This window comes from Triticum aestivum, chromosome 4A (assembly GCF_018294505.1).
Source record: "Triticum aestivum cultivar Chinese Spring chromosome 4A, IWGSC CS RefSeq v2.1, whole genome shotgun sequence".
Lineage (NCBI taxonomy): Eukaryota > Viridiplantae > Streptophyta > Magnoliopsida > Poales > Poaceae > Triticum > Triticum aestivum.
In genome coordinates, this window is record NC_057803.1 from 103,845,557 (window position 1) to 103,863,993 (window position 18,437).

An 18,437-nucleotide genomic window follows, 5' to 3' on the forward strand; every position below is an offset into this window, starting at 1 on the left:
ACAGATTCGAGAATGGTTAATGAAATCTAAGACCATTGCATATTAAGGTCAAAATAGTGCTACCAATATGCGAGTCTCATATGATGCCATTTCAATTATTGTACCACAAAAGCTCGAAATATTACAAGGTTCAAATTCTAGAGTTATATGGTGTGACGCCCCGAGACCGTTGCGCCAGGTGTCTTCCAGTCATTCGCTGTTGTTGCATTATCATTCGCTTGCGTGTTGCATCTTAGCATGTCATCATCCGCATTGCATCTGCATGTTTTCAAAACTTGCATCCGTCCGGGTTCCCCAGTTCCGTCTGTTGTCCGTTCTGAGCCCAGACACACTTGCACGCACCCGCGGCACGTCCGAAATATTATCTTTATAAGTGGCCAGAAAATGTTCTCGGAATGGATTGAAAGTTGGCGTGTGGTCTTATTTTAGTGTAGGTAGACCGCTTATCAAGTTTCATCACATTCGGAGTTCGTTTGACACCCCAACGATTAACTATGGCGACAATATAGTCGGTCAAACGTCGGACGTTTTCGGTCTCCGGAAACAGTCGCTGGGCCTCTCTTCTCTTCTCTCAGCCTGAGACCTTCTGCACAGTCCACTACCTACCGCCAGGCCTAACCTAGGCTCTCTCGTCAGTCCGCGGACCTCCTCGCTCGTGCGTCCGAAAGGTGTCCCGGACCCGATCCGGGCAGTCGTCACCGTTGTGTCCGGATCATCCCCAAACATCTACAAAACGTCTCCATTTTGTTAATTGGACTTCCTAGTCTATTTTTCTCGACCACTCGATTTATTTGGAAGAACAGATTAGCCCCTAAATGTCTCCCTCTTTATATATATATATATATATATATATATATATATATATATATATATATACTCTCTAGTCTAAATCTAGACCAAACCCTAAATATTCTAAGGACCTTGTCCCATCCATCCAATCCCCACGCCGCCGCCACTCCTTTTGTTTTCAGTGCCGAACCAATCAGCTTCTTCCTCCCAGATCCCCTCCTCCCTCGACTTGCGCTGCCGTCCAACCGCTTCCTCCTACCGCGCCCGAGCCTTCCCTGCCCGAGCCATGCCTCGTCCCTGGCCCCCTCCTCGCCTCGCCGTCCGACGACGAACGCCGCCGCTGAAGCTCCTCCGCCATGGACGCCGGGCCCCAAGGCTATGCCTCTCCTCCTCCTCACCTTCCCCCCTTTCTGTTTTCCCCTACAATGGCCTCTCTCCTCATGTCACACTCTCTACAGGAGCACGCCAGGCGCCATGGCCGCCGAAGGAACTCCGCCTCCTCGCCAAAACCACGCCTCCACCTCTCCCCTGCGTCTAGGTCGCCGTCCGTGCCGAAGGCCGCGCCAAGTCCCTCGCCGGAGCTGCTCTGTTTCTTGCCCGAACCCGTAGGAGCACGAGCTCCCTCCTCCTCTTCCCCGTGCCCGCAGCAGCAGAGCATGATCAGGACCCCGTCGCCCTCCGTTGCTGCCTCCCCGTCGCCGCCGCATCACTATAGAACCAAGGACATGGCTTCTTTTGCTTCAGATCAAGGTGTCGGACTAGGGATGGCACCCGCCGGGTTTGGGTACGGGTGGAGTTACCCCATACCCTTACCCATCCCCTTTGAGCTTACCCATCACCCGTACCCATACCCGTCAACGGGTACAATTTTTCCCCATACCCATCACCCGACAGGGTAAATGGGTACCCACGGGTATAAATACCCACGTGTGCGGACATCAACTTGAGCAAGAAATAATCATAAACGACAACATATCAACATAATTTATAGACATCACATACTAATAAACAACAACACATCATAAAGAAAACACAATCCCATAAACAACACCACTTATTTGTATGCAGCAACACATAGTCATTTATTTTAAGTTCACAAAATCACGACAAAGTATGGAGGTAATTTGACCGTACATAAGGCCACAAAATAAGCATCCCAATAAAGTTTCGACATTGTAACTAGTTCAATTAAAATAAACTCGACCAATCCGATAGTAGCATAACGAAGACCTTGGCACAATAAGTCATCAATCTTGAGCATAACTCGCCGAGACCATGTCTCTACATCTCAAAGGGCCAAGTCCTGGTTGGAAACATGAATGTAGTCATTTTATTAGAATTTTTCTTATAGCATATGCACTCAAATAATCTATCGGCAAAGGAAATGCGTTGGTGAATACTAACCTGCATCCCCTCTTGAATGTCTTGAAGGCAAGTCCAAAAGCTAGCATCTCCTTTATGAGCATCTAAAACACACAATTTGTAGAGATGACAAGACATGATTAGAAATAGTTAAATAAAGAGTAAGTTTGAAAAAAAATTACATTATTTGCTCACCTTTGCATTTGTTTCTAAGCCAATCTTGGGAGCACATCAAAACTTCCACCATATCAGGAGTTAGGCGGCTCCTATGTTCACTAAGTATTCTGCCACTTGTACTAAAGGCCGACTCTGAAGCAACTGTTGTCACGGGAATGGCAAAAATATCTCTGGCAACCTTCCTTAATGTTGGATATCTTGTTCCAGCTACTTTCCACCAATCCAACACACTAAATACTTCTGTGTATGGCACTAGGCCATCTGCCAAGTACATATCTATTTCACCTTGCAACCGAGCTGTAGCAGGACTTTGTTTGGCGACAATGTCATTGAAAATATTCATGATGGCTGGAGCTTTCATTGAAGAAATCAATTCTTCACATGGTTTATATTCATCTACTTCCACTTCATACTCCTCTATCAGTGAATGTAATCTAGCAACTAATGCATCAACCAACTCCACACACTCATAAGAAGATGGCTCAATGCCATGAAGCATGGCAAAGCAAGCAGTCAACATGTGCCTCTTGTACCGAGGATCAAGAAGTGTAGCCATCCCCATGAGATCTTGAATGTCCGTCCAATACTTATCAAATTTAGTTGTCATTTCCTCAGAGAGTTTTTTGATAATTGGGTTGCTACAAGTGGCCCACTGTCTCATTTTCATTTTAATCTCACAGATTCTAGGGAAGTAAACATTAGCGGTCACATAATTAGTTCCGGAGAACAACTTAGTTATCTCATAGAATAAGCCAAGTCTCTCCACCATCTCTGCAGCAAACTCCCATTCTTTATCACTAGGTAAATGCTCATATTGTTTGTCAACTTGTTTTGCACGTTCAAAAACAACTCTATATGGTAAAGCTGCTTCTAGCATCATGAAAGTGGAATTCCACCTAGTTTTGCAATCAAGAATCAACTTTCTTGTTATTTTTACTTTCTTAAACTTAGCCATCTCCTCAAACTTCTCTATCCTTTTTCCTGTCGCGGTCCAATATGCCACACTTTCCCTAATGTTTTCTATAGCTGACTTCATAACATGCAATCCATCCTTAACTATAAGATTTAAGATGTGTGCACTACAACGCATATGCAGCAGAGTACCTTCCAAAGGGAGCTTCTCCTTCCCTATCTTCCCCACAATCATCTCAATTGCCTTGTCATTGGTGGTGCAGTTATCCACAGTCACTGCCATCAATTTTTCATCAATATTCCATTGAAGCAGGGAGTCATAGAGCACCTCACATATCACTTCACTTGTATGAGGAGCTGGAACATATACAAACCTGCAGTATTCAGCAACGTATAGTCATAAACAACAGCATATAATAAATAACAACACATAAAAACAGCAGCACTTCATAGACAGCAACACATATTAAACAGCAGCACATCTTAGTCAGCAATACATCATAAACAGCAGCACATCATAAACAACAGCATATGATCAGCAACACATAATATACAGCAGCACATAGTAGTACCTCATGATAACATTTCGAAGCTTCCAAGATTCATCAATGAAATGAGCTGTAATAGCCATATATCCCTTCTTTTGGTGGTCAGCAGTCCACATATCTGTAGTGATAGCAACCCTAGATTGGTTCATAGTCATGTAATCAATTGCCTTCTTTTTTTCTTCTTCATAATTTTCCACAATATCTTGCCTAAAAGACAAAAGAAGAGGATACCATATGTTACCTCCTCATTTCATAGAAGAAGGTAGACGGAAATAAATCAAATAAAACCATAGCAAGGTATACCTAAAAGTATTTCTTGTATGTAGCTTGAATAGTGGCTGAAGTGCATGAACAAACTTCCTAAAACCAGCATGTTCCACTATAGACAGTGGGTACTCATGCAACACCAACATGTTACCAAGCTCTCTTCTAGCAACCTCTTGATCAAAGGTATAGCTCTCCAAAAAAACGTTACCGTCGTCCTTAGCATTCATCCTCAATGATGGCTGACTCAATGTTTTGCCTCCCTTCGTCTTCAACATCTTCAGAGTACAAATCTTTAGGTGAGTAGCAAGATGCTTCGTGCCTGCTCTGGGTCCTGAAACAAGTTCCTTGTGACAATAGTTGCACTTTGCTTTCCATTGCCCATTGATCTTGATCTTCTTCATTTCCAACCAAACTTTAGAAGTTAGCTTCCGTTTGCCTGCTTCATTGACCTCTTCCACCTCCTGCTCCTGTCCATCTTCATCATCTGAAAGAATGACATGATCTCCATCTTCATCCATTGGGGCAGATGCATCACAAGGAACATCTACTTGGTTGCTTGAACTTGTACCACTGCAAAATGAGCATAAATGAAAAAATACATCAAATTCTTGAAGTCTTCTTAATATAATACTTGATTCTACATGTGAACTGAAAGTATGATGCTCATATATGCATCATAACATCTGTAGATATCATCTATATACAAAAAAATGTATTCATCACAGCAACTATAAATAGTTAATTTTTTGTTTTCAGCATTCTTTCTTTTCAGTCCAACGATTATATTTCCAGGAAGAGTTAATTTCGAATCGTAGAGCACTTCGCATTTTTATTAACTGCAAGTCATCATTTTTCTGACCAAAACGTGCAGCTGTAGTGCTGTCTTAAATGGGCCTGAATCTTACTGTATTTTGTTTACTATAAGTAGTCTGAAACAAGTTACAATGTCTCTGCATTTTTACCCCTGGAAACTGGGAAGGTAGATGTTTACAAAATGATCTTGTACAAAAGCAGAGATGATCAGTTACCACGCCACATTAAATAGATCTAAAATATTCTGCCACCGGCCACTGCCGATTCTATCTATGTTGTTACAATGCTAAAAAATCACACAGCGAGTGATGTACTAGAACACAATTTGCTACACTTATCTCATCTCAGTAACAAATACTTCTTTTCTCAGATATACAAAAACCTCATTCATCACAGCAGCTATATACATCATGCATAGGTAGAAAATCAATACTTATTTTAACTTATATATGCATGAAAAAAACATCATATCATCACATCATCTATACATCTATGTATCATCTACGAATGCACAAAATCATACATAAAATTGAAACTCACCAAGCCAATATAGCCTTGCTCTTGTTCTTGTGCTTGATGACAGTAGAGGATCGACTAAGCGGGCTAGGGCGACGTGGCCGGCTTGAAGTGTCGTAACGCTGCTGCACCTTCGACGCCGAGACAAGAGGTCCCTTACGTCGGCCGGGGGCTTGCCCCTTTCCTGGCGGATGGAGACGGATGGCACCATCCAACGACGGTGTTAGGCTTGGGATCAGGGCAGCCGTGCCATGCCCATGCTCCTGGTCGTGGTGGTCACCGCCGTCCGACTCAGTCCGCTTGAGCGTGAGCTGCATCTCCTTCTCCCGGTCGCCGTCCTCGCGTAGGCTATGGTCCTCCCCAAGGTCCATGGCGTCTGAGTGGCTGGAAGCACTGGCGACGGCGAGGTAGCCAGCAGCTGGACGCATTGGCAGCGGCGACTAGCAAAGTAGCGATGCCCGAGGAGGCGAGGAGCCCCGAGATGATCAGATGAGATGAGAGACGAGGTCACGAGGAGACGAGGAGGATATCAATCTCTGTCTCTCTCAATATGGGACGTGATCACGTATTCCTTATTCGCCGAAGCCAAATCACGCTAATCACGTAGATTCTTTCTATGTACGTGCGTATGTGGGCTACAATGCTACATGTATCTCGTGGAATATATAGACTAATTTTGTGGGAAGTTAGATTGATATATGAATAGTGAAGCTGTGAAGGTCCATTAACAGATTTTACGTGGGTATATGGGTACACGGGTATGGGTTATGCTATCCCATGCCCATACCCACTGTACCCAATGGGTTTAGTATTTTTCTATTTACATACCCATGGGTATTTTTTTATCTCATACCCTTACCCTAATAGGGTTTTTACCCGCCGGGTACGCGGGTAATGGGTACCCATTGCCATCCCTATGTCGGCCGCCGGATCCCGCTGCCCCAGTCCAGTTCCGATCGGTCCCCGCCGAGACCGCCTCGCCGGAGCTCCTGCCGCGTCGCGCCGCCCCATCGGAGTCCACCAGCGATGGTGACATCCGCCTCCCTGCGCCCCTACTATCGCCACTGCTCTGCTCCTGTCGAGCAGAGGACGACCGGCCTCGATCTCAACCGAGCCGGCCCATCTGCAAACTAGCCCGCCTCCTGCGCCAAGGCCCCTCAAGGCCCAGCCGAAGCCGCGCAAGCCTCTTCCCAACTGGGCCTTAGCCCAATGTGAGCCACCCCAGTGCCCCACCTTTTTTTCTTCTCTGTTGGGCCCTGTTCCAGATCCGGCCCGTGTAGGGTTTTTTTAGGATCTGCGATTTAGTATTTATTCCAGAGTCAGCAGTTTTGCAGAAAACCCCCTAGACAACATGCATATAATAACTCACAACTGGTGCATCGGATTAAAATGAATTATATATGTAACTTGCTTAGAATTTCATCTAGTTTCATAATATCCAACTTTCATCTATGTTTGAAATGTTTAAATTGATGTTTGTTTAAATTTGCCCCTATGCCATGTTAAAATGATTTATTTCATAACTATACAACCGTAGCTCCAAACCTAACAAACTTTATATGTAAATGGGGTAGAATTTTGCCTAGTTTAACATGGTGGCATCTCTTTGCATGTTTAACAACTCTAAAATTATGTTTAGGGCAGAACAGTACCAAACCTTAAAATATGCATATGGGGTTTTACCGGAATTGTTGTTCGTTGTTTCCGGCCTCATTTAAACTTGCCTAGATAGGTAGTTTTGTTGTGCTTCACCCCTTTCCATGTTAATCAACATTTAATATTGTTGGGTACATAAACGAGATCGAGCTAAATAACTTGTCGTGGTGTTTCGTCAATATGCAACATATTGAGCTCCACTTAACTTGTAGTGTTGTTTGTGCACTTTGCCATGCCATGCTTCATTAAACCGGACATGCATCATACTTGATTGTGCATCATGCCATGTTCATGTGGTGGTTGTTTACCATGATTGTTTGCTTCTTTCCGGTGTTGCTTCTTCGGGTTGGTTCCGATAACGTTGCGTTTGTGAGGATCCATTCGACTATGTTCGTTTGTCTTCTTCATGGACTCGTTCTCCTTCTTTGCGGGATCTCAGGCAAGATGACCATACCCTCGAAATCACTTCTATCTTTGCTTGCTAGTTGCTCGCTCTTTTGCTATGCCTATGTTGCGATACCTACCACTTGCTTATCATGCCTCCCATATTGTTGAGCCAAGCCTCTAACCCACCTTGTCCCAGCAAACCGTTGTTCGGCTATGTTACCGCTTTGCTCAACACCTCTTATAGCGTTGCTAGTTGCAGGTGAAGATTGGAGTTCGGTTCCATGTTGGAACATGGATATTTTGTTAGGATATCACAATATCTCTTATTTAATTAATGCATCTATATACTTGGTAAAGGGTGGAAGGCTCGGCCGTATGCCTGGTGTTTTGTTCCACTCTTGCCGCCCTAGTTTCCGTCATATCGGTGTTATGTTCCCGGATTTTGCGTTCCTTACACGGTTGGGTTATAATGGGAACCCCTTGACAGTTCGCCTTGAATAAAACTCCTCCAGCAATGCCCAACATTGGTTTTACCATTCGCCACCTAGCCTTTTTTTCCCTTGGGTTCCGCGGACTCAAGGGTCATCTTTATTTAAACCCTCGGGCCAGTGCTCCTCTGGGTGTTGGTCCAAACTAGAGCCCCTTGCAGCGCCACCTCAGGGAAACTCGAGGGCTGGTTTTAGTTGTACGGATTTCTTATCTGGTGTGCCCTGAGAACGAGATATGTGCAGCTCCTATCGGGATTTGTCGGCACATTCGGGTGGTGTTGCTGGACTTGTTTTACCATTGTCGAGGATGTCTTGTAACCGGGATGCCGAGTCTGATCGAATTGTCTTGGGAGAAGGAATATCCTTCGTTGACCGTGAGAGCTTGTGATGGGCTAAGTTGGGAAACCCCTACAGGGATTTGAACTTTCGAAAGTCGTGCCCGCGGTTATGGGCATATGGGAATTTGTTAATGTCCGGTTGTAGAAAACCTGAAGTTGATCTTAATTAAAATATATCAACCGCGTGTGTTACCATGATGGTCTCTTCTCGGCGGAGTCCGGGAAGTGAACACGGTGTTGGAGTTATGCTTGACGTAGGTTGTTCTAGGATCACTTCTTGATAATAGTTTTTCAACCATGCTTTGCCTTCTCTTCTCGCTCTCATTTTCGTAAGGTTAGCCACCATATATGCTAGTCGCTTGCTGCAGCTCCACCTCATACCTTTTACCCTACCTATAAGCTTAAATAGTCTAGATCGCGAGGGTGTGAGATTGCTGAGTCCCCGTGACTCACAGATACTTCCAAAACCAGTTTGTAGGTGCCGATGATACCCTGCAAATGACGCAACTGAGTTTAGGAGGAGCTCGATGAAGATCGTGTTCGTTATGTTGTTCCGTGTTCCAGTTGATCAGTAGTGGAGCCCAGTTGGGACGATCGGGGATCTGTGTAGCATTTGGGGTAGTCTTCTTTTATTTTGGTTCCGTAGTTGGACCTTGATTGTATCTGTATGATGTAATGCTCATTCATGTATTGTGTGAAGTGGCGATTGTAAGCCAACTATGTATCTCTTTCCCTTATGTATTACATGGGTTGTGTGAAGATTACCTCACTTGCGACATTGCTTTCAATGCGGTTATGCCTCTAAGTCATGCTTCGACACATGGGAGATATAGCCGCATCGAGGGCGTTACACATGGCTCAAATTCGAAGATTACAAGGTTCAAGCTGATATTAGAAATGAAATTCAGCTCATCAGCTGCAAAAGCTCGCGCTGATCCGCTGAACATGGATATCAGAGGGGTTAAAACTAATATTACCACTTCTAAGTCTGGTTTCGAAACCTCACAATTTTTGCAAAGGGTTCAGCCACTGAGAAGTCATGTATGGGGTTGACACGATGACTTCCGATTACTCTGTCATCTGAACTTCCAAAATGAAATTCAGCATTTTGTGAAATAAATGTAGGGCAAACCTCATTTCCTTCAACACCCTTGCTTTGAGAACAAAGAACCTAGCGAATATAATCTCCGGTAAGGTACCTCGGTAGGAGTTCAAAGTAATTTCTGAGAGATGCAGATCTAGGCATTCGACGTGATTGTTATATTGTATCACATTATCCACCAATGGGCCTAATCTTATCTGCAAAAGAAGAAAACGTGTTAGTGCTTACATGCAGTTTTGAACATTATTACAGGCCTATTTGGTTTGTAGGATTTGTAAAATGCACTAACATGCCATCTTCGATCTGACATGATTAACATGGGCATTTGATTACATTCTAGAAAAATGTAGCCTTCTTCACAAGAGACTGGAGTTGATGAAAAGTTCCCTAACAAAACTAGTACAGATGAATCCAAAGGAGAAATGCTTATTGATTGTAACCATATGGGGGGTGGAACATGTATGTATTGAAATCCTCCAAAAGAATCCTTCAGAAATCGTAGTACATTGTCATTGTTAACTTGGAAAAAGGTGTCACAAATTGAACTCCCTTATGGTTAATATTTAACAGGAAAGGAACTTCACCACGATATATAGCTTCTCCAGGCACGGAAAGCATCTCAGGAAACTGACAACTTGCTCTAGGTTGGGGCCGATAGATTCTAGTGCTGAGACCTTCACTGTGCGTAGTTTCAGGGTCAAGCTTATCGGAATCATTTTCCGAATGATAGACGAACAAACATCTTCAAAATTAGAAATAATGTTAATTTGTAGAAGGAGAGGTAGAAGGCGGCTGTTGTACCTGAACGGGTGTGGATCCAATAACAACTTCGGAGTTTTTGTCAGACGAGTAGCCCACCACCGTCAATTTTGGCACAGAAATGACATTGATTCTTGTTGGACCTTCTTGATCAACTACAAGTAATCTCTCGAGTGCAGGTGTGTCCTCAATGACCATACTATGGTACACATCTTTGGATGTCTTCCTGCAGGACCAACAACACACATAAATAGTCCAGAGAGTCATGGAGGTGATGTGGAAGGTACTCAACCCATTGATTGCCTGAAGACGAAGGTACTCAAGTGCAGTACAGCCATGGAGCAGGCACTCCATGTCACTGTTTGAGAGGCAGACGGCGACGAGCTCGAGGTGCTTTAGTCGTGGTAGAATAAGAGCAGGCAAATCATTAAGGGGGATGGCAGTTCCTGAACTTGGCGACGCGCAGCATGGGTACGAGGCGGAGTGCGGACATTGGCAGCGACCGCATATGCACATCATCAAAAGTGAGTTCCTCGAGCTGATCTAGGGCGGGGGATCAGAACCAGTCGTCAAGCTTGGCTCGGTCCTTGCCGTTGGAATGGAACATGCCCATTCTAAGGCCTCTGGTTGGGCCAAGGTGACTGCTGAGGATCTTGGAGAACACATCCAAGCTTTTGCGATAGCCATGGCAGAGCTCGTGGGTGTTGATGAGGTTGAGAGGGCTGGACTTCCATAGGGGCACCACCGCCAGGAAAGGACGGTTGTCCGCGCCCCATATTTTATTAGGAGGAGGGAGATGATGACTGTCAACATATCATCGGGGAGGCTGCTGATGAAGTCTAGGCCTGCTGGAGTCGCTTGTGGTTCTAGCTCTCCCCTCCTCCGCTTGTTGGCAGCCCTGTTCTCCACCTTCGGAGTCTCCTTGTGAGCGGAGCTTTCTGATAGAAATGGGAGTACATGGAATATTTAGTTAAAATAGGGCAATAGAAAAGTGTATTGGTAACTAGAAGTTATTAGGTAGGAATATAGTAAGAAAAGGGAATAACAGTTGGTTGCTTAAATACTACACAATTCATTTGACATTGCTGGGTAAGTCAACATGCAGATAGTTGAAAAGAAAACTTACTTCGTATAAAGTCTGGACGGATGATTTTGTCGGGGAAGTTAGCATATATCTCATGACCACGCCCTTTTATGTGCAGTGCAATTTTAGTGCCAGCTTTCAGTACATAAAACTTAGAAATTTCTTTCCAAAAGCCAGTGCCAAAATAGGAGTCACCATGTTCATCAAGTCATACAGTAGCAATGATTGTAAATCCATGGTTTGTGTGCAGTATGACATCCGTGCAGTCTTGATCTATGTAAAGGGAAATATTGTGCGCTACATAATCTGTTGCATAGCAAGGGATGTGTTGCAGAAAATGGTAGGATTGTTAAATAAAATATGGTAACATGCAAATACGGGCCCAAATTGAAAGAACTGTACAACAATTGAAATCGAAGGACAAAATTCTATAATTAAGCAGATAGGGTAAACATGATGTCATGGAAATTTGAGAGTAATCGAAAGAACAATACATCATTAATTTGCCTAATATAGAAAGGAGAGGTGTCGTGGGTTTGTCACGGCAGATGTCCTCGTGAAAGGACTTAGTCGTGGAGCCATCGCAATGGGTTAGCTTAAAGGGGTTAAACCGGACAAGGGGACACGGGAGTTTATACTAGTTCGGCCCCTTCGATGAAGGTAAAAGCCTACGTCTAGTTGTGATTGGTATTGCTAGGGTTTCGAAGGCCAGGGAGCGAATCCGCTTTGTCTGGCTCTCGAGTTGTTGTTGTTCGTCCCTAAATCGCGGCCGGGTCATCCCTTTATATACATAGGTTGACGCCCGCCGGGCTACAGAGTCCCAAAGCCGGTTTATAAATGTATCTGGTTCAGCCTCTCTCTTTCTATCTTACTATACAAGTTACATGACTAGGCCGGTTTACATTTACAGGCTGTAACCCGCCTTTGGGCCCTCCATAAAGTGCCATCATCTTTATATCTTCATGGGCTTCTAATCTTCAAAGAGTCAACCCGGCTACATAATGCCGATTTACCTCCAGTAGTAATATCCCCAACATTAGGCCCCAGATTGGTTTGAACTTGTTCATGTCAATCTTCCATACTTTAGAAAAAATCTTCTCTCTTATCTTCATTTTTGATCTTGTAAACCGCCGTGACGTCATACTTCAAAATTACGATAAACCGTCCTGACGTCATCCATCCGTTGATGTCAGAGATTTCCTTCATTTAATATATATCCAGTCATCGAGGCGACACCTTTATTAACTTATCCATTTTTTGGGCTCCTCGATTCCCGTAGTTGCCATTTTTTCACTTCGCCTTATAAATAGGACCGAGGGGTCATTTTCACCGTTTCCCCTCGTGCCTCTTCGTGTCGTCTTCCTCGCGCCGCTCAGCCTCTGGAACTCCGCCGCCACCGTCGACCGTCGTCTCTGCTCTGACCTTGGCCGCTGCATCGCCCTGAACGCACCAGAAAACTGAGGCGCCCTTCCGCTTCCTCACCAGCTCCGGTAAGTTCTCTGCTTTTTTCACCATAGATCTGTTCTAGGGTTTCGACATTCTTCGCAGTTCTTCCGAAGTTCATCAATGCTATTCTTCCCTATTATTCCTTTAATAGATGGACACTTCATGCTTGATGCATGTCTTGCCGTAGCTTACCTACCATGGTCATCACAAATCCTTATGCACAAAGAACTGATCTAATCTGTCAAAAATTGCTTCAGTTCTGCACCCCTTCAAGATCCAATTATTTTTGCTTTTCTGTCTTATCTTTAGATCCGAAAGTTTTATACATCACTGTGAGATCTCTTTCTATGTTCCCGTGAGATCCGTTTCTCCTCGCACCAATATAAGCGGTTTATCATTGTATAAATAGTCTATGCCATTAGCCCTCTGATAAACCGGAAGAGCATGTTACCTTCATAATTATGCTCCGATTTAACAATGTCTGATCAATCCTGCACTAGCATTACCTTTCTTTCTCATTATACTAGTCTCCGGGTTGTACCATTTATCATATCAATATGTTTCTTACTCCCTTGTCTCTTGTGTATAATCATGCATAATTTATAAACCGGCCTTTCATTTTCAGTTTGTTCACTTTGCAATGGCCAAACAATTCACTGCCTGCAACTGGGCTTGTTCCCGGGTTACTGAGGCTCAATTGAATGAGATGGTTAGCATCGGCTCTCTGCCTAAGAAAACTGAGATCAAATGGCGAGTTCCAGGAACTGAGAATCCTCCAACCCCAAGTCAAGGCGAAGTGGTAATCTTTGTTGACCATATAGGCCATGGTTTCAAACCGCCAGGGTCAAAAGTTTATCGAGATGTGCTTGCCAGCTTCCAACTGCATCCACAAGATATTGGTCCCAACTTAGTCTCCAACTTATGCAATTTCCAAGTCTTTTGTGAAGTCTATTTACAAGAAGAACCAACTGCAGAACTGTTCCGGGATTTCTTTCACTTAAACCGGTGCACAGAGTTTGTGAATGGCCCGAACACAGAACTTGGTGGTGTCTCGATTCAAAAGCGGAAAGAAGTGGAATTTCCTCATGCCAAACATCATAGCCACCCAAAGGAATGGAACCAAACATGGTTCTATTGCAGAGACAGTTCGCCTGAGGATGAAAATCCCCTCCCCGGCTTCCGGGATCATAGATTATCCAATACTCACCCAATGCCACAACGCCTGAGCTCTTCAGAAAGGGCAAAATATGCTCCTCAAATCGCCAAGCTCCGGGCCTTTATGGCAAATGGTTTAACAGGTGTGAATTTTGTGCGCTGTTGGATATCCTGGAGTATCTTGCCGCTAAGCCGGCGTCTCGGTTTAATGTGCGAATATACCGGTGAAGTTGACGATCCTCAACGCCACTGCAACATCCAATTATTTGAGGAAGAAGTTTCTGAAGGGGTAAAGAAAATTCTGAATGAATCAGAACTGGTCTGTAGTCAAACCGGTCTGAATCCCTTCTACACCAAGAACAAACCGCCTGCTGTAAGCATTACACTTCCTCTTCATCTCTAATATCTTTGACTTATACAAGCTGTAACCCTTCTTCTTTATATGTATAGGGTGATGACCCTTTCTAGAAACAGAAATCCATAGAGAAAGCGGCAAAGCCAACTGGAGATAAAATGGTCAAACCAACCCGCCCGAAGACCAAAGACGTAAAACGGACATCAAAGCGGAAAACAGTTGACCGGATTACTATGGAACTTGATGATGATACTGATGACCCAGAAGTTGAGGTAGAACTTGACTTACTTGGCTCTATTTTTATGCATCTTGTTAACAATGATCTTCCTCAAGAGGAGGCAGAAGCTAGTCAGGCTGAGGACGTAGAGGTAATTACCCTTTCCTCCGGTTCAGACTCTATGCCAACACAAAAAACTCGCCAAACAATCCGGAAAGTAAGCTTTTTCTCATCCTCTTGCTCACTTGGATCCAACATTTATTTTGAAGACTCAACAGCATGAAGCTCGCCGGACAACCCGGCACAGTGGCAAACAGGTCACGTCTACCGGTTTACCTGATACTCCAGTTCGTAAGCGCCGGTCTAAGGTCTCTCCTACTTCTGACCATTCTTACGCCAAGACAGGTTATTTCAGACAGCCTCTTAATCCGTCCGATTCAAATTATCAGGTGACACCTCCTTCCTCTTCTGGTGAATCGACAGCAACTCAACTCCCCCCTTTGAAAACTGTGGCCGGGTGAGTTATGAAAAACCTTTCCTTTCAATGCGCCCTACATCTTTTGAACAGGATATTAATCCTTTTTATTCTATTTGCAGGGCCAAAGCCAGACCCAGCAAGAAAGCTCGGGTCACCAATCCGCCAGAAGACCCTGTTGCCGAAGAAGAAGAACCAAGAGGTGAACCAGAGCAGACTAGTGAACCGAAAGGCCTCCATCCTGAAACAACTTTTAATGATCCGCCCCTTGACGGCCAACATACTGACGAACCAACAGATGCTGAGCCTGCCACCCCTGATACTGAACCGGCAGAACCAAACCGGGCTAATCCAATGAAAGACACTGAAATTCCATTATCATCCACCAAAAATCCTGAAGGCCAAGGTGACGACGTTATTATTACTGGAGCAGGCCACAGCTCTCCTGGTCACCCCGTCATTTTGGCTCAGCATAGTGCCAAAGAAGAGCAAATTGCCAAGGATAAAGGTAAATGGAGCAGCGACTTATCAAACTATGGTCATCTTAACGCTGATGAGCTTCATTCCGGCTTCTTGAACCGTCTGCACTCAAACCGGGATTATGAAGCCGGTTTAGTGAATTTGATGAAAGAACGATATGAGGTAAATGCTTCTCCCTTGCACATTGTATAGTTGAAATACTATTCCAAGTAGCCTCCAAGAGCCGTTTTACGATTGTCAATCATAAACCGGGTCTTTGTAACACTTTAAGCATCCCATCATTGATCCTTGCCAAGGCGTGTCCTCAATCATAGATAAGACTCATGTTTGAAAAATTAGATAACGTTCTGCAGCATAGCCCCGAAAGGCCGGTTTAACTTGGCAAGTTAATCCGGTTTTTAATCCACACTGCCGGTTTAGAACAAACGTACATTAGCCCCCAAGTGTCAAGGATAATGCTTGCATTGTTCTAGAGACTTGCATAGAGGATAGTATTTGAGAGCAAATAGGCATTAGCCCCCAAGTATGAAGTGGATAACTTGTTATATGCTTTATACTTAGTGCATAAATGTGTTGTTTTGTTGAACACACCTTCAATGTTGCAGGCTGAACTGAGAAGCAAAGATGCCCAAAACTCGGACTTGCAAGAAAATGTGAAGTCTCAACAAGCCGAAGTTGCAAAAGCCAAAGAGGAGCTGACGCAGGCCCTGGCCGGAATGGAAAAATTGAAAGAATCCTTTAATCAAGATCGTGCTGAATGGGAAACCTAAAAAGCCGGTTTGACCAAAAGAGCTGTAGATGCCGAGGAAGCCCTGAAACCAGTGGTTGAAGAACTAGCCGGTTTGAAGCGCCAAATCAACGCTATGACCTCTGCTATCTTTGGTAAGTATCTGCTTATGTATGTTGCACCAGTCAATGAATCTAAAAACTGACCAAAATGTTGTTAAAATCTTTGGCAGGAACTCGGATCACCCATCTTGGAGCAGATATGCGGATGAAGCTCAAAGCGGCACATACATTGGTTGAGCAGCTATACTCTGGATCTCAGCGAGCCATTAGTACAATGGCTTATAACAAACCGGCGCCAACGTTGATTAAAGAGACCCTTGAGAAGCTGAGCATGTTACCGGCGTGTATTGTCGAGTTGAAAAGAGCCGCTGCGAGAGTAGGAGCCTTGACCGCCCTTATTCGAGCCAAGGCCTGGATTCCAGACCTTGAAGCGGAGGATATCATTAAAGGATATCCAGGCGTTAAAGAAGACGTTTCAAACTTTGACAATGATGATCTTCGGCGGCTGACCAAACAGATGCAGCCAGCGGCCAGCAAATTGGCTGAGGACACCGATTTGTCCCATTTTCAACCGTTTTATGATGTAGAAGGGAGAAGACAGCCAGCCGAGATCCATGAAATCGAAGAACTTGTGCCTCCGATTCGTAAGCACACTTGTGCCCCTGATATTAACCCTTCTGATCTTATCCATGAGGAAGCAGTGTTCCAAGCTTTAACCGAAATCGATTGGTCAACGACTGATTTCTAGCGGCTGGGGAGGGATGAAGAAGTGCCTACACCAACTGATCCGCAACCATCAAACCGTCATGTTGAAGAGTCCTGATCCGGTCGCCGGTTTACATGGCTACTGTGAAAAACAATGGCACTGTTTGAGCCACTTTGAAGCTTCATGTAATAGGATAGCTGAAATTTTGTTTATCTGCCGTGCCATCGAGCATGTTTCATAACACTTTGTGACAATCTGTGCCGCCCTTCAGGATATATTTTATGCATAGCCTATGATGACTTGCCTTCCTGAGTCCAAAAAACTTAAAAAGTGTCTAGTGGTTTACCGCTAAACATGTCATAATATCCAAGAAGTATATAGTACTTGAGCTAAGTAATCAAGTGTTTGTACAAAAAATAATGTACAGAACATACCTCATTGATTGACCAAATGTGTATACAGTAAAGGTGTTTAACACCAACCCGATACGTTTGATAATTTCATCTTCATAATGCTGGTCTATCTATTAGACCAGACCAGTATAACTACCGGATTTTCTTCATAACACTGGTGATTTAGTCAAACCAGACCGGGTCAATGACCACCGGTTTACAATTGATCATGTGCCAACAACTGGTGGTTGGAAAGCAAGCCGGGTCAAGGACGCTGGTTTATCAAAAAATACTTATGATTGTCAACAAACAAAATTCAAATAGAAAAATATGCGAGGCTTTTTACAAGCTGCCAGGCTCCAAATCGAGGCTTTTCATGGGCTGCCAGGCCTCTGAGTTAAACCATTTAACAAAGCCTATTAAGATGGGCCTCCAATTAACCAATCATCGTTTTAACTGTGACAAGTTCAGGGTCTGTAAAAGATTGACCAGTCAAACGTTCGATGGGTCATGCCAAGATTACCTGGATAGGAGTGGCTTACTTGATGAAGGCAGGTTAACCGGGGGTTTTAGGTGAATACACCAGGCTTCCAAGCCGTGGCTTGATAGCCAATTACGAGGGTCCTTTCAAACTCTTTGTTGCTTTGCAAAAAAGAGCCCCCAAGTAACTTTGTGAGCGATGCTCAGCGTGTGCCTATGTTTGAGTTTGTACTGTGTACAATACTCTCTTTGGCTCCACAAATTTTTCCTTGTGTGGCTGAAATGCTTATCAAGAGGTGTAGCTGTGGTTCGAACATGACCAAGCCCCCTAGTGATTTTCCTTATCTTTATGCAGCTGCTAAAGCCAGTTTAACAAAGACTCCGCTTTGACCGTTAACTTGGAAAAGCACACACATGATATAAGAAAGAACAGATACCTTGCTTATAACGGAGGCTCCGGTTTATTATATGGTATATACACTATCATAAATATGTACAGGTGAAGAGCCTATGGCTTCAAGTATAGTAAGGCCGAAGGAGAGCTATGTTGCATGGCCGCTTTGTCTCCTCCTCCGATTGACGTGAGTCTTCATGCTCTCGACATCTATGAGGTAGTAGGATCCGTTGTGCAGATTTTTGTTGACCATAAAGGGTCCTTCCCAAGGGGGGATAACTTGTGCATATCAGTCTGATCCTGGATGAGCCGGAGCACCAAATCACCTTCTTGAAAGGTTCTAGTTTTAA

General features: G+C 44.2%; 1 protein-coding gene across 1 annotated transcript; it reads right to left on the reverse strand.

The window, feature by feature from the left end:
• Window positions 1-2,077: 2,077 nt before the first annotated feature.
• Window positions 2,078-5,812, reverse strand: LOC123083749 (zinc finger BED domain-containing protein RICESLEEPER 2-like). The gene is made up of 6 exons (XM_044505692.1): window positions 5,409-5,812; window positions 4,092-4,625; window positions 3,813-3,995; window positions 2,347-3,614; window positions 2,194-2,255; window positions 2,078-2,092 (listed from the first exon to the last, which is right to left on the reverse strand). The coding sequence occupies exons 1-6, from the start codon at window positions 5,810-5,812 to the stop codon at window positions 2,078-2,080; spliced, it is 2,466 nt and encodes an 821-aa protein (XP_044361627.1).
• Window positions 5,813-18,437: the final 12,625 nt, after the last annotated feature.